This window comes from Myxine glutinosa, chromosome 3, assembly GCF_964187855.1.
Source record: "Myxine glutinosa chromosome 3, kmMyxGlut1.1, whole genome shotgun sequence".
NCBI classification, from domain to species: domain Eukaryota; kingdom Metazoa; phylum Chordata; class Myxini; order Myxiniformes; family Myxinidae; genus Myxine; species Myxine glutinosa.
Genome location: NC_136263.1, coordinates 73,871,547 through 73,888,830, shown reverse-complemented (window position 1 = coordinate 73,888,830; position 17,284 = coordinate 73,871,547). Strand labels below are relative to the sequence as shown.

Genomic DNA, 17,284 nt, shown 5'->3' with positions numbered 1-17,284 from the left:
TGTCCACCCTCAGGAGAGCCAGGAAACAATATCTCTCCGTTCTCAAGACCGAACTCTCTTATCTGTCTCCCTCTTCCAAATCCTGGTGGCGTCTGGTCAAATCCGCTTCTGGTGTTTGTTCCCCCTCCATCCCCTCCCTTACCTCAAACGGCTACACAGCTGACTCCGCACGTGAAAAAGCTGAATGCCTCAACTCTGTGTTTGCCTCTAAATCTTGTGTCCCAAACCCATCCCTCTCTGTACCCACCATACCCAGTCGTACCCTGCTGCTCCTGGACTCCGTGTCCTTTCCTCCTGACAAGGTGGAAAAGTTTCTGTCAACCCTCGACTCTGATTCTGCAACTGGACCCGACGGCATCAGCCCACGGGTCCTAAAATCCTGCTCTGCTGCTCTATCTCACCCTCTCTCTGTTCTCTTCACCCTCTCTTTTGCTCAAGGTCAACTGCCATCTGCTTGGAAATCAGCCAACATCACCGCTTTGCACAAAAAAGGTGCAAAAACAGATCCTAGCAACTACAGACCAATCAGCCTTCTCCCAATTATCAGCAAAGTCATGGAATCCATCATTGCTTCTGATATGAAATCTTTCCTCTTCTCCAATGGCTTGATCTCTGATCATCAATTTGGTTTCAGACCAGGTCACTCTACTCTGGACATGCTGCTTCTGCTGTCTCAACAATGGATGGAGGTCCTCAATGCCAAACAGGAAATTAGAGCTGTCTCCCTCGACATATCACGTGCCTTCGATACGGTCTGGCACCCCGCTCTGCTCACCAAACTCTCCTCTTTTGGTATCCATGGAAATCTCCACGCATGGCTGGCGGACTTCCTCTCTAGTCGTCGTCAACGTGTGGCCCTGAATGGGTTTCTCTCATCTCCTCTTCCTGTTCAGGCTGGAGTTCCCCAAGGCAGTGTTCTGGGCCCCGTGCTTTTTCTGGTCTTCATCAATGATCTCTCTGACTCTCTCGAAAATCCTCTCTATCTCTTTGCTGATGACTCCACTCTCTGCCGCTCCATTCCTCTTCCCTCAGATCGGCAGTCTGCTGCCTCCTCACTCTCTGAAGACCTGGACAAAATCACAGACTGGTCAAACAAGTGGAACATGTCTTTCAATCCTGACAAATCTCACACTCTTACTATGTCTCTCCGAAAAGATCGACTGGACAACCCTCCCATCTACTTTCTCAACAATCCTCTCCAAGAAGTTCTGTCGCTCAAGATTTTGGGTCTCACTATCTGCCATGATCTTTCTTGGGAAAACCACATTTCCAAGCTGGCCTCCAAAGCCAGTCGCCGACTGGGCATCCTCCGTCGTGCGAAGTCCTTCCTCGGCACACCTGAGCTCCTCACCACATACAAGGCTTTCATCCGCAGCTCAATGGAATACTGTTCTCCCCTATGGGCCGGTGCTCCTGCCTCACACCTAGCTCGGCTTCACGCTGTTGAAACCAAAGCTTTCAGAATTATTGGAATCTCCCGCGATGAAGCTATCTCTGAGGGCCTTTCACTCACTCACCGCAGGCAGGTAGGTGGTCTTTCTGTCTTCTACCGACTCCTCTCCGGCCTTGCACCCCCAGCTCTCTCTGTGCTCTGTCCCCCAAATATTCCTACAGGTCGCACAAGATCTGCCAGCAACCCTCTGATGGTTAAACTGCCGAAATCTCGGCTCTCCGCTCACCTTCACTCTTTCATTCCTCTTTTCTCCCGCCTCTGGAACAAACTCCCTCACTCCCTTCAATCCCACTCCTCCCTCCAGGTCTTTAAAACAGCTGTTCACCACCATCTCTTATCTTCCCCCATCCAAAACCTTGATCTTTTCTACCCCCGCTAATTCACCCCAGATCCACCTTGTTTGAAATTCCAACTTCTTTCCTGGAAGTCCTGGCAGTGTCCATATGTTTTATACCTCTCCCACTGCCCCCTTCCCACGCCCCCCCCCCCCCCAAAGCCCTCGCCCTCTCTCAGATCTCTCGATGTCTCCATGTCTCTCGGTCCCTGCTCTCAAATGTTGTGTTTGTGTCCTTCCCCCTCTCTCCCCATCTTGTCTACCGCTCCCTATGTTATATGTTTTATGTGTCGGTTTGTCTTTCTGTGTGATTAATGTTCGCTCTTTCACGAGCCTCGATATTGTATACAAAAAAAAAAAAAAAAAAAAAAAAAAAAAAAAGTCCGTTCGTCCATCCGTCTGTCTGTCTACAAACGTCACTTTATGATCTAGAAACAGCTTATTTAAATTTAATGTTATATTTTGAACACGAATCGGAACATGAATCGGAAAACGAACCTGTAGTTTTAGCTGTACTTTTTCTCTGAGTGAGTGAGTTTAGCTGCACAAATGCAGAGAGGAGTGAGATAATATTTTTACTCTGTTGCCTTGCCTGGCAGTCGAACAAAATGGAAAATCATTCCAAACAAGAAACTTCCTGTTTTTAAGGACGTCATAAATTTTAATGACATCATGAAAGCCACATACAACAGGCACGAATAACTAATGTAACGCGTTAGATAGGGTGGTGTAATAGACACTGCATCAATGGCAACCCGTGCTGCGGTACATTCTGGAATTTATTTATACGACTTTTACAATCTTTATTTTATTTAAATTTACTTATACTAGGACGTGCCCGTACGTGGGTTCCCGTTCCTTGCCAAAAAAAAAAAAAAAAATGTCTTCGCCCATGCATGCATGGGCGTGCCCATGGGCCCATGGGCGTGCCCGTAAGTGCGTGATGTGACCGTACAATTAATGTATCGTCCCGACGCCGCAGCTCGGATGGCGCTGCAGTTAATCGGGCCTGTATCGGCAGAGTTATTATAAACGTGTACTACAATCGATCGTACCTTACAGCGTCTGCTCGCCACGTTCAGCATCAGTACGTCGTCACTATGACTATCCGTAAGTCCGGAAGTGACGTCCTCATTTGACTGTCCGGAAGGTCGCATATCGCAGTTACGATGAATCGCAAATTAGTTTTAATTAGTTTTAAAACATAGTTTAACGCCAACATAGCGCCAACATAGTTTGCCAACGTGAAATAAATGAATACGCTCTCAAATGTGCCGTCCGAGGCAGAGTCTGTTCGCCACGTTCGGCACACGTGATAGCTCGCTGCTCTCTGATTGGTTGAATCGTTTTTTGGACATAGCTCGGTAACTACTTCTCCGATTAATATGAAACCTTGAAAAGGCACATCCTCAGGTCCCCAGCAATATATCTGGCAAGTTTCAATTAGATCGGACCCGTGGTTGTCGAGAAACAGCGGTCACAGACAAACACACACACACACAGACACACACACAGAGATTACTGGAATTATAGATAGATAATTGAACATTGTAGAAAACAAATCACCTTCTTTTCATTTTCAAAACGCTACCATTTAGCCGTACATGGACATGTTAAAAAATGTTACGTTTGTGAGGGAGTAGGCAAAGGAATACCTTTGGGCCAGGTAGGATTGTATAGGATAGTGTGCTCCAAATGTCGCGATGAAGAAGAGGAACCCCCATGTACACGACCGGTCAAAAGTTTTAGAACATCTCAATTTTTCCAGTTTTTATTGAAATTTACGCAGTTTAATGTCTCAATGTGCTCTGAAATTAAGCAGAGAACAAATAAACAATTGGAGATAAAAAAAGAAATCATAGAATCATTTTGTTTAACAAAATTTAATTCAATTTTTTGACTCAGCAAAGTAACCACCTGTTGCAGATATAATCGTCAAACACACTCGTGGCATTCTTTCTACAATGGAAATCAAATATTGTTCAGGAAGTTCTTCCCAACACTGTTGCAGAAGTTCCCACAAATGTGTGCAACTTGTAGGTTGCTTTGCTTTCACCCTTCTGTCCAGTTCATCCCAAACCAGCTTGGGTTTAAGTCTGGAGACTGTGCTGGCCATTCCATGATTTGAAGCCTACCGTCTTGTTCTTTTCCTCGAAGGTAGTTTTTACATAGGCTGGATGTGTGCTCAGGGTCATTATCTTGCTGTAGGATGAACCCCTGACCAAATAGGCGTATAACAGAGGGTATTGCATGGCGCTGCAAAATGCTGTGGTAGCCCTTTTGGTTCAGGGTGCCAGTCACTCTGTGCAAGTCGCCGACTCTGGATCCAGCAAAAGAGCCCCAGACCATCACGCTTCCTCCTCCATGTTTGACACACTTTGGTGTCACACACTGAGGAACCATCCTTTCGCCTACTTGATGGCATACAGTGTGACACCAAATGTCAAACATGGAGGAGGAAGCGTGATGGTCTGGGGCTCTTTTGCTGGATCCAGAGTCGGCGACTTGCACAGAGTGACTGGCACCCTGAACCAAAAGGGCTACCACAGCATTTTGCAGCGCCATGCAATACCCTCTGTTATACGCCTATTTGGTCAGGGGTTCATCCTACAGCAAGATAATGACCCTGAGCACACATCCAGCCTATGTAAAAACTACCTTCGAGGAAAAGAACAAGACGGTAGGCTTCAAATCATGGAATGGCCAGCCCAGTCTCCAGACTTAAACCCAAGCTGGTTTGGGATGAACTGGACAGAAGGGTGAAAGCAAAGCAACCTACAAGTTGCACACATTTGTGGGAACTTCTGCAACAATGTTGGGAAGAACTTCCCGAACAATATTTGATTTCCATTGTGGAAAGAATGCCACGAGTGTGTTTGGCGATTATATCTGCAACAGGTGGCTACTTTGCTGAGTCAAAAATTTGAATTAAATTTTGTTAAACAAAATGATTCTATGATTTCTTTTTTATCTCCAATTGTTTATTTGTTCTCTGCTTAATTTCAGAGTACATTGAGACATTAAACTGCGTAAATTTCAATAAAAACTGACAGTTGGGTTCGTTTGACAATCCTTCTGGAGAAACAGACAGAGAAAGCGAGATTTGCCGAGATAGAAAAACATGTTTCAAGTGTTGTCTTTTTTATTATAATTTTCTTTAAAGGAGTGAGGCTCATGGAAGAGCAAGGTAGAATTGACAGTGTGATAAACATCATGGAATGAATGAACAGGAAAATAGGAAAGGGAGGAAGGGGAAGAAACACTGAAGCTAGCAAGTAAGAAGGTTGGGTTTGGAAGAGTTAATGGAAGAAATAAAGGAATGGAATTGGGGATGACAAAAGATGGTGGTGCACTGCTTAAGGTGGGTTTTCACGGGACACGCGAACGATTCGCGAAGGATGCGAATGTCGAAAAAATGGCAAAGTCCAACATTCGTATTTTAGGCTCCAAAAGTTCGCCAAACATGTGCGGGGGTTTGGAAGCATCGTCAATTGTTCGCAGGAGTCGTTTTTTGTTCGGCGGGTATTTCAAACATTTTTGCCACATACAGCAGGCACGAATACAGCAGTGCAATAATATTTCAAACATTTTTGAAATACCCGCCGAACAAAAAACGACTCCTGCGAACAATTGACGACGCTTCCGAACCCCCGCGCATGTTTGGCGAACTTTTGGAGCCTAAAATACGAATGTTGGACTTTGCCATTTTTTCGACATTCGCATCCTTCGCGAACCGTTCGCGTGTCCCGTGAAAACCCACCTTTACTCGAAGCCTGGAGGGAAGAGTGACAGAACAGCCTCTGGAAGGTGGTTTCATATATGGGAGAAGTGAGGAATAAAAGTATTGTTTTAGCCCTTTTTCTCAAGGGTGAAGAATCACGAAAGCATTCTAATTATCCAGATCCGGGTCGTCACTAAAATGTAATCATTTCGTCCTTGTCACACACCCAACCTGTCCACCAAATTTCGTCCGAATCCGTCCATAACTTTTTGAGATATCCTGCTCACAGATAGACAGCCAAACAAAGAGACAGGCGAAAAAACATGACCTCCGTCCACCTTCGGTGGTGGAGATAATAACAATTGCTTGGCATTTCAATGATGTGCATGAACCCTATGCTAAACTGTATGACAGTCACTCTTCTTAGGTTGGATTCACTTTAATACAGTTGAGACTCATGTAAGTATATCCAGCCATTCAAATTGCAGGATGAAAAATAAGGCTGCGTGTGACTTGCCAAACCAATAATAACCTCAGCATTATGGTGTACTAGCAGAAGTACCCGGCATTGCCGGGCGGGGGAGAGGAGCGAAGGGGGAAGGGGAACAGGGGGGAGGGGAGGAGAGGGGGGAGGGGGGAGGGGGAGGGGTGGGGAAGGGGTAGGACAGAAAGGAAGGGGTAGGGGGGAAAGGGAGGAGCATGGGGGAAATGGAGGGGGAGGGGGATGGGGAAGGGGTAGGGCAGAAAGGAAGGGGTAGGGGTGAAGGGAAGGGCATGGGGGCAAGGGAGGGGAGGGGAGGGGGAGAGGGTAGGGTGGAGGGAGAAGGGAGGGGGAAGGGTAGGGGGAGGGGGAGGGGGGAAAGGGAGGGGGAGCGGGAGGGAAGGGGAGGGGGGAGGGGGAGGAGGGAAGGGGAGGGGGAGGGGGAAGGGGGAGGGGAGGGGGAGGGGGATGGGGGATGGGGGAGGGGAGTGGGGGAGGGGAGGGGAATGGGGGGGAGGGGAGGAGAGGGGGAGTGGGAGGGGGGTGGGGGAGGGGAGTGGGGGAGGGTAGTGGGGGGAGGGGAGGGGAACAGGGGGGAGGGGAGGAGAGGGGGAGGGGAGTGGGGGGAGGGGAGGGGAACGGGGGGGAGGGGAGTGGGGGGAGGGGAGGGGAATGGGGGGGAGGGGAGGAGAGGGGGGGAGGGGGAGGGGGAGGTGAGGGGGAGGGGGAGGGGGAGGGGAGGGGAGGAGAGTGGGGAGGGGGAGGAATGGGAGGGGGAGAGGAGTGGGAGGGGGAGAGGAGTGGGAGGGTGGGGGGAGGGGGAGGGAGAGGGGGAGGGAAGGGGGGAGGGGAGTGGGAGGGGAAGGGGAGGGGGTAGGGTGAGGGGGGAGGGGAGGGGAGGGGAGGGGAGGGGGAGGGGAGGGGAGGGGGAGGTATGGGAGGGGGAGAGGAGTGGGAGGGTGGGGGGAAGGGGGGAGGGAGAGGGGAGGGGGAGGGATGGGGGGAGAGGAGTGGGAGGGTGGGGGGGAGGAGGGAGAGGTGGAGGGGGAGGGGGGAGGGCGAGGGGCGTGGGGGAGGTGGAGGGGGAGGGGGAGGGGGTGGGGAAGGGGTAGGACAGAAAGGAAGGGGTAGGGGGGAAAGGGAGGAGCATGGGGGAAAGGGAGGGGGAGGGGATGGGGAAGGGGTAGGGCAGAAAGGAAGGGGTAGGGGTGAAGGGAGGGGCATGGGGGCAAGGGAGGGGGAGAGGAGGGGAGGGGGGAAGGGGAGAGGGTAGGGTGGAGGGAGAAGGGAGGGGGAAGGGTAGGGGGAGGGGGAGGGGGGAAAGGGAGGGGGAGCGGGAGGGAGGGGAGGAGGGAAGGGGAGGGGGAGGAGGAAGGGGAGGGGGGAGGGGGAGGAGGGAAGGGGAGGGGAGGGATATAGATGGTTACTGGCAATTGATCACATCCAGAAATGATGTAATCCACACAATTTATGTACTTTACATAACGTTAATAGGAATACATGGCCGTGTAGATGGGAATTCAGTTTGTTTGAAATAAATCACAAATATCAGATGAAAGTGACCAAAAACCTATGTGGTGTGAATGGCAATGCTCCTCGCTGAAATGTGGAAAAACTGAATTACGTGCGAACGCATAACTGTGAGATTATGGCGGCAAAGTTGGAACATCACGTGATCCTAGCAGAAGTACCCGGCATTGCCGGGTGGGGGAGGGGAGACCCGTACATTCGCCCTCTCGACTCAAGCTCGTATTTGATTCGTATTCGAAATCGAAAGGGGAAAGGGGAAATCCTTCGTATTCGAATTCGTAAACACGAAATATGAATTAAAATTTAATTCATATCGCACAAAATCGACACAAAACACGGTCGCATAAAGGTGAAAACCCGTAATCGCTTTTCGCCCTGAATTACGTGTGACGTGTGACGGGATGGAACATCACGTGATCCCTCTGAGCGAATCAGCGAGCTCTGGCACCGGCTGAGATTAGCGGGTACTTCGCTGAAATGCACTGACGTAAATATGAATAAAAAATATGGATCTCGTCAAATATGGTCTCAGCCATGTTCGTCCCAGGCTCAATGGCCATGTCTATGCCAAATATCAAGCACGTGAGCCTCTCCGTTTCGGAGTCTATCGGTAACATTACACACACACACACGCACACACAAACTGTGTTTTATATATTGTGAGAAACAACCTTGTTCTCACCAACTTAGTGCCCCGCCCACCACGTCACGTGACCTCCTTTCAGCCTCACGCGATTGGGTGGCGATTCGGCACGCGATTGGTGGAGGGTGAGAGAGCCGGCCGCCATCTTGTGCGACGGACGTGGCTCGAAGGCGTCGAGTGGAAAATAGAAAAACGGGGATTTTTTAAGCCTCACGACAGCCGAGTTGTGCTGATCGTTTATAGTTCTGTATTTTAAGAGTGAGTAACTCCGGAAGAGAACGAGTGATTCCCGGATATCGTAGATTGGAACTGTGAGTCATATTGCCTGTGTCGTGTTTGGAGCTTCTGGTGCCGACAGTTCCTGCAGGCGTTGTGCTGTGTATTCCACTCTGTTACCATCCATTGTTTCTGAGATCGAGCCAATAAATCATCGTGCCTACCCCTAGAGGCCGGTTAAAACACAGTTGTGTTTATTGAGTTCTCTTTGTCCACCCCGTGGACTACTTGAAGCCCGGACATTAACGTCAGTATTCCGGGCTGGAAGCATTTAACAGCCGGGATCACGACAAATGGGTTGCTCGTCCAAGGATTATTCAAGTAAGAGACATTCGAACTGAGACGGGAATTCTGCAGTGGACGACATCTTCCTGCATCTGCTCATCGTTTCCTCACCAGCAGACGCCATCTTGGAGGAACTTTCTCACCAGCAGACGCCATCTTGGAGGAACCTTCTCACCAGCAGACGCCATCTTGGAGGAACTTTCTCACCAGCAGACGCCATCTTGGAGAAACCTTCTCACCAGCAGACGCCATCTTGGAGGAACCTTCTCACCAGCAGACGCCATCTTGGAGGAACCTTCTCACCAGCAGACGCCATCTTGGAGGAACCTTCTCACCAGCAGACGCCATCTTGGAGGAACCTTCTCACCAGCAGACGCCATCTTGGAGGAACTTTCTCACCATAGGACGCTATCTTGTGTGGTACTTCACTACCGGATAAGTGAATAGTTTCCGGATCCCTCCAAACAAACCGACATTAAAAAAAAAAAAAAAAAAAAAAAAAAACGTGAGTTATTTGTACGTTGCATTTTTCTCATTGGCAATTTGATGTGCGTTGGTGATATTGTGTAGTTCGTGTCGTATTTCCCCAACAGAGCGTTGTGTTTGAATTACGTGTACCACCCCAATATTGTTTGCCTCCCCTGGGTGAATTGCCGTCCCATGTGGTGAAAGATATTGCTGAAATATTTCGATCCAGCCTCCTTTTAGACTCAGTGTTTTGTGCCTTGTCTTATGATAACTCATAGCCAAGCTATGTCGACCAGAGAAGTGAGAGTTCAACCTGATCATGTTGACAGTCACGTGGGTGGCGATGTGAGCGACGCAATCAGCCTTGACCCGGTCACTAAACCCGATATGTTAGGAAGCGATCCCATCATGACTAAATGCATGCGTTCGACCTTCTGGACCAGGCTGACTCCGGTTCAACAACTCGACATGTATAACAGGGAGAATGACAGGGCAGAGGCAGAGCGTATTAAGCGAGAAGACCGAGAGCAGGCGGCAGCAGAGAGAGAGCATGCGGCAGCAGAGAGAGAGCATGCGGCAGCAGAAGCTGAACGCGTCAGAGAGCATGAGTTGCGAATGTTGACTGAATGACTGCGGGCAGAGGTGTCTGCTGCAAGCGTCCCGGAAACTGTTCATGTTCGTTTGCCGGACTGGACGGGAGACACGAAGCCAGAAGCGTATCTGGAGATGGCGGAGAAGTTGTTGGCTTCCGGTGGCATTGATGAGAGCTTGTGGGTCGGCCATCTTGTTAGCCATCTATCTGAGAAGGCGAGGGAGGTATATGCGAGGATGGCAACCGAGGACGCAAACAAATACAGGAAATTGAAGGCCGAGATTTTGAACGCCTATGCGGTGTCCGCGTGTATTTATAGGCGTAATTTTTTCAGTTGGACTCGTCAGTCCAGTCAAACCTATGAGGAACATTCGCGGGTCTTGTTGGAACAGCTGCAGAGATGGTTCAAGGGGAGCAAGGTTGAGTTACCTCAAGCGGTTGCGGAACTCCTGGTGCGTTACCGTATCGATCAACAGCTTCCGCCTGACTTAGCGTTGTTTCTTGTCGACAAAGACACTGTTTCCTTGTCAGACTGCGTCAACCTTATTGATAAACATGTTTTGGCATGCAAAATGTTGCAAGTCACGCAGTCGCGTCGTAAGACGGAGGATTCTGCGATCGAGACCGCCCCCCGTCTGCCCGGCGGCTGGATCGAGGGGAAGGGTTCTCCGATGCCCTCCACTGGTGGCGGTCGCGAGCTGCAGGCCAGGGCACGGCCCTGGTGCGATTTCTGCAAACGCGTGGGGCACGGTGGAGACCGCTGCTTCTCTAACCCAGCTAGTCCGGCCTACCGAGGCAACCCTGCTGTTAAATCGGAGGGAGGTCAGTGGAGGTCATCAACTGGGCCCTCGCACACGACGGTGGCATCGGTGACAGAGGTCACTGCCACCGAGGCTAATTCCATTCATCCTCTGTATCAGGATTATTCAGGGACAGCCTTAGTGGGTGGCCCTGATTCGGTGCTGAAGTTTGAGGCCCAATACCTTCGGGATACTGGGGCGACACTGTGTGTTCTCCGGGCGGGGGTAGTTCCGGCCTCTCAGATGTGTTATACCGGCGAGTATATCATCCTTCGGGGCATTCACCAGGTTCCTGGCCGGTATCCCCTTGCCCTCCTCGAGGTCCGGAGTGACATTTTTACGGGTCCAATGACCTGTGCGGTGGTACCCTACTACCCGGTACCCGGGGTCTCCTTGCTGATTGGCAATGATGCCATGGCCAGGGAGGAGTCATTGACTCTTACCTGTGGGGTGGTCACTAGATCCCAGAGTAAACAGGCGGAGAGAGTGGCGGAGTCAGACATATCTTCACTCTGGCCCGAGGAGCCTAGCGCCTCGACTCCAGTTCCCGACGGTGACGTTGCGTCAGTTGAAGTCCACCCGAGCCTCCCGTCAAGCCAACCTCAGGTGCCGTGCTCCTCAGGGACCGCTCCCGCCTGTAACACGAGGACCCCAGCTACGTGTTCGCCGGTCGGCGAATCCGGGGAGGAGGATCAGTCCTCCGAGGCGGTTAGCGACCTCAGTTCTGGGCCGGAAGTCACTCCCGCATTGTCTGCGGTAACCAGTTTAGTGGAGGATCAGCACTTCGATCCCACCCTTGCCATCCTCTGGGAAATGGGAGACGACTCCGAGCCAGGACGAACAGGCTACTATGTGAATGGTGCAGGTGTGCTGATGCATAAGTATTCCCCAAAGAACATGTCCTCCACCCAGACGTGGAAGGTTCGACACCGAGTTGTCGTACCGGGGAGGCATCGTCAGTCAGTCATGCAATTGGCCCATGACAATATTTCCTCGGGTCATGTCGGAGCTGCCAAGACCTTAGCCAAGGTCAAGAATCAGTTCATATGGCCCGCCATGTCGCGAGACATCAAGCGCTATTGCGCTAGCTGTCCCATTTGTCAACGACTCGGAAAAGGAGTGAAGGTTTTCAAGGCACCCCTAAAGCCCCTCCCCGTGATCAGTCAGCCTTTCCAGTTTGTTGCCGCTGATTTTGTCGGACCTTTGCCCAAAACCAGTTCCGGGAAACGCTATTTGCTCCTCGGTCCGTTTTCCCTCCTGTAAACGCTTTCCCCAACTTGAGTTTGGCCCCCTTGTCTCTCTATTGTGCTTTGTGTGAAGTGTAACTCTTGTGGGGTAGATATTAATGTGGTGTATTGTGTTTAATATTGTGTTGTGGATAAACCTTGTTCATTGTATAAGCCTGTTAACGATTACCGCCATCATATTGCCATGTGATTTGCACCTACTACAAATACTGGTTTCAAAACGCCGTCTATCCGACGGGTTTTTTACTTAGGTGGGGAGGACTGTGAGAAACAACCTTGTTCTCACCAACTTAGTGCCCCGCCCACCACGTCACGTGACCTCCTTTCAGCCTCACGCGATTGGGTGGCGATTCGGCACGCGATTGGTGGAGGGTGAGAGAGCCGGCCGCCATCTTGTGCGACGGACGTGGCTCGAAGGCGTCGAGTGGAAAATAGAAAAACGGGGATTTTTTAAGCCTCACGACAGCCGAGTTGTGCTGATCGTTTATAGTTCTGTATTTTAAGAGTGAGTAACTCCGGAAGAGAACGAGTGATTCCCGGATATCGTAGATTGGAACTGTGAGTCATATTGCCTGTGTCGTGTTTGGAGCTTCTGGTGCCGACAGTTCCTGCAGGCGTTGTGCTGTGTATTCCACTCTGTTACCATCCATTGTTTCTGAGATCGAGCCAATAAATCATCGTGCCTACCCCTAGAGGCCGGTTAAAACACAGTTGTGTTTATTGAGTTCTCTTTGTCCACCCCGTGGACTACTTGAAGCCCGGACATTAACGTCAGTATTCCGGGCTGGAAGCATTTAACAGCCGGGATCACGACAAAATATAGATGGAGCCATCCAGATATTACGCAATGTATTTTCCAGCAATTTTACACACTCCACCACTACAATCTAAAAGGTACAGCCAAACATCCCCCTCCTCTACCCAATAATTACTTCCTATCAGAGCAGGCTATCCTTCCACTCATCACCGACAATGCTCCGCAACACTGGGCTGAGCCCCTGCCTCACCTCCCCCCTTTGCATTGCGTAATATATGAATGGCCCTTGTATGCGATATGCAATGTCAAAACATACTTTATACGAAGGTATTCTTCAGTCTTCTTTTTCCAATGCACAGGAAACCCATTTTTAAATAATCTTCCCATCCGAGGTGAAAATTCAGCTGAAATGCCAGGTTGAAACAGAAAAGCAATCAAAACAGGTTCGGCAAACACCATTTAATAAAGCATTATGAACAATTATACAGCTTCACAACTCGTAAACTACCACAGCTAACTTAGAAGTGACATTCCAGCCAATTAAAAAACCTCCATATTGTAAATTAAGCCATGTAATTGAACCATACAAGCATTTTTAAAACCAAGATTGCAATGGAGCACAAGTGCGAAATTCCAAGGATAATTGGAAACGCTATTGATTGGTTTGCAGTGATGACTGTTACCATTTGAGACTATTGTGGAATTTAAACAAAACATAGGGGCAATACCCCTGGCGCTCACCTGGAAGAATAAACAGTATACTGCACTGAATAAAAGTATTTTAAACCAATTTCAATGGTTGCGAGACGACAGGGCAGCATGTAGAATCATACTAACATAATCATAAGACTTTAAACAAACAAACAAGACAAAATACCTATTTTGGGGGGCAACCCCATGTACCTCCTCAAACCCCAATTTTTCCAATACCTTGAACAAACATTGGTACATCACGCATGATGAAGGTTGTGGTGAAGTTTCATCAAAATTGTGTGTGTAGGTTCTGAGAATTGTGTGTGTAGGTTTTCCCTGTCCCTGATATGACGTGAAGGGTAACGTAACTAAACAAAATTGCTACGAAAATATCTAAATTGAGGATCCCTTATGTGTTGACTGCAACTCCCTGGGGTGTTTCAAAACCACAAAATTATTATAATCTGGGAAGGAAACAGCAAACCACCCAGCGTAACCTTTGCCAAGAAACTGCTTTGGCTTCGGCAGTAGAAACTACAACCAGAATACAAATACAATTACTAATTATTATTATTTATTATATTATTATTATTATTTAATATAATATTAAATGATATTTGCATCATCTTGGTGTAGATTCGTAGAACCTTGTTAATAAATATGGACCTCATTCACTTTTGTGTCTTTACTAAAAAAAAAAAAAAAATTGCAAATGAAGTGACTTCTAAAGCAATTAAAAAAAAAAATTAAAACAAGGATAAATATCGCAAACAAACTATACCTTCTCTGCATGCACTGCTGTAGTTCAGGGGCCCATCCAAGATGTATATCGAATTAGTATTGGTACTGAGCTTCCAAGCTGTCAATCGCCTCGTGATGACGCTGGAGTGCCACTCCTGGTATGGAGGATCATTCCTGGCCATGAGTAAAACAATACTGTGTTGGCATTACATAGTAAAACAAATAAACAATAGCTTCCAAAAACATTACGCTTTATTTAGGCAGACAAAGGAAATCCTGCTTCTCATAACTGCAGTGTTATATGAGAATATTATGTTCTCAATTTTTGAGGGCACCTCGTCTACAGAAAGAACATCATCTATAATACGTGTTTTTGGCTGGTTAGTTATAATCAGCATAGAGAAGATGACCCATCCCTGGATCCTCACGTCAGTCGAAGCGTGATGTTTACAGAGAAACCCCTTCACCTCTGTCGGACCAGAACCATGTGCCACAAAGGCTATTGCTGCATGGATCCTGAGCAGCAGGACATATCTACCACCTCTACACTTGTGGTGAGAATTACGTCCCCATTTAGGTAAAAAGTAGTAAGAAGGAGGATCTGCTTAGACAACCTGCAAAGAGTATATTTAATGTTCAAATATCTATCTGTTCATATGCAGGAGAGGGTACTGGAGAATCTTGGACAGTTAACGAGGATTTCAGATCAATGTCAATTTTTTTTATTAACACCACAAGGCAAGAGTCGAGCCGTAAACCAAGAGGCCCCCATTGGGTGAAAAAGCAAAGGAAGAAGATGGCAAAATGTAATAATTAAATTACATCTCGATCACTGATACATGACTTGAATTATTGCTAAATATTTGATAGAAATTGGGAACATACTGCTGCAGAGGCCATTCCAAAGAGAGGCAGTGAAGGGGAAGAAGGAGGAGGCATGGCAATTGGTATAGAGGGAAGGGAGAGTAACGTAGAAATGGTGACAATAAGTTAGACGGATGTTACAAAGTGAATGAAGAGGAGGTGGGACAGAAACAGAGTTTGACAAAGCACTGACTATGGTAGTAGCAGTAGAAGAGGAGCAGGAAAGAGACTGCTTGACGGTGGGCCAAAGGTGAGAGGTGGCTACACAAAGTAGGATTATTAATCAGTCTGACAGCCTTGACTTGGACGTGATCCATAATGCCGATTGACTGGCAGAGGAGTGCCACCCCAAACATAGGAGCAGTATTCCATAACCAGTCTGACTTGGGATTTGTAGACAGTGAAAATTTGATGGAAGTTGAAGTACCACATTTGCAAACTCTGAAACTCAGAAACCAAGTTTATTGTACACAGTTGATGATATTGAGGATATGAGGCTGCCAAGAGAGATTACTGGAGATGGTGATACCGAGCATATTCACAGATGAGGACTGCTGGAGTTGAGAGCTGCGCAAAGAGAAAGGGTGGCTATGTTGATCTTGTTGGATATAAGAAGGGTTTCAGTCCTGGACTGATTGAAGGAGACAAGGTTGTTGAAGCCCCATCAGAGGAAGAGATTGAGGTTACGACTGATGGAGGAAACAGTTGAGAGTCAACGAACAGCAAGGGACAGGGAGGAGGTAGACTGGGACTTATAACGGGTGGAGGAGTGGAGACTGGCGGAATCAGAAAAGGAATGGACAGGTTTGCTAATAGCTGTAAGGTCATTGATTAAAATGACAGAACCTTGAAGGACACCAGAATTAATATGGTGTGCGCGGGTCAAAGATGGCACCATCAATGCAGGCAGAGGTACATTATCCAACGAGGAGGCCAGAAAAATCAGAAGATTAGCTCATGTTGAATACCATACATTGAGAGGTTTGCTAGGAGCCCTTGTACTATTGTCAAAGGTTTTTCTGATGTCCAGCTCAACAATGACTTTCTCCGAAGTACTTGAGAGCTGAAGACCATTCATTGGCAATGCAGACCAGGAGATCACCAGTGGACCTGATTTTGTGAAAGGAATATTTGTAGTCATTTCAGAGATGGTGCAGGATTTGACATGGGTTAAAAGTTGTTCATTGATAAGATATTCCATGATTTTGGAGATATTGGAGGTCAAAGCATTTGGATAGTAATTGAAGGGATCAGACATGTCACCCTTATTCAGCACATGACAGACAGAGATGTGCTTCCAAGAGGTTGGGTAAATACCAGTGCAGTAGGAGAGGTTGAAAAGTTTTGAGAAAATAGGAACAGGTTTGGGGGCACAGCATAAATTGAAGACAACAGCAGGAATGACATCTGAACCATTGACTTTGTTGGTGACAAGGGAGAGCTGGGTCTGGCAAACCTTGTGAGTGGAAAATTTGATGACAAGGATAAGGGAGTTGGATTTAAGAAAAACAGGAGTTATATTGGAGTTATCAAGAGTACAATTGGCTGCAAACTGAGAGGGAATTACATTGGCTTTAGGAGAGTGAGAGATGGAGCCAACAAGGTTGCTCAGAAGAGGAAAAGATTGCTCATGGTAGGGAATGCCAACTGTTCAGCAAGCTGGAGCCAGGTTTTAGGGAAATGAGAATGTATCTTGCATGCTGTAAAGACAGAGAGAGAGAGAGGGGGGGGGGGGGGGAGAGAAAGAGAGAGAAAAAGAAAGAGAGGAGGAGAAAGAGAGAGAGAGGGGAAAAGACTATTATTCCAAGATAGTGTTTTACATGCAAAAGTTATGGCCATAGAGCTATGAACAAAGTTAAAGGGAGGGTGGCAAGCTGAGATGTGGTGTTATGTATACAATTGAAAAACACATGTTGGAAGGCATTTCAGGTAATCTCTGAAAGGTGTTAAGATGTGAGTGCCAAGGACAGCTTGAACAGTACACCACGAAGTCCTCGACGGAAACGTCAATAGACGATTATTGTAACATCAAAGGTTGTGAAACAAGTGTTGGCTGCTTGGTGAAAACTCGTGCTCCAAGATCGAGGTGTCAGGTACCGAGTTGAAATCGAGCATTGGAGTGGCCCATTTGTTGCTTGCATGTGAAAGCCTCCACTAGTGAGCAGTACCTGTATCCAACCCATTACTGGAGCCACAGTGCAGATGGCAGTGGTGAAGGATGGGAACTCTTAAGTGCAAGTCTTGAAGGACACAGGTTGCAGCAGAGTTATGGTGAAGGAGGATCAGTGCCTTTGGTGAATAATGTTTAAGGGATTGACTAGATACTATTGGGACTACATTCATATATGTAGCCATCGCTATGCCACTTACTGATTTGATGAGGAAGGGATAACTCAGTA

General features: G+C 48.0%; 1 protein-coding gene across 4 annotated transcripts in view; it reads right to left on the bottom strand.

The window, feature by feature from the left end:
• MIS18BP1 (MIS18 binding protein 1) overlaps positions 1 to 17,284 on the bottom strand; it is a 173,976-nt gene that overhangs the window by 142,649 nt on the left and 14,043 nt on the right. For 3 of the 4 annotated variants that reach the window (XM_068110579.2, XM_068110581.2, XM_068110580.2), the window contains 2 exons: positions 14,062 to 14,195; positions 12,904 to 12,991 (listed from right to left, as the gene is read on the bottom strand). In XM_068110579.2, the coding sequence (XP_067966680.2) occupies positions 12,904 to 12,991; positions 14,062 to 14,195 (222 nt within the window). Of the gene's footprint in view, positions 1 to 3,442; positions 3,759 to 12,903; positions 12,992 to 14,061; positions 14,196 to 17,284 lie in introns of those variants that run through there. The other variant, XM_068110582.2, reaches the window with a different exon arrangement.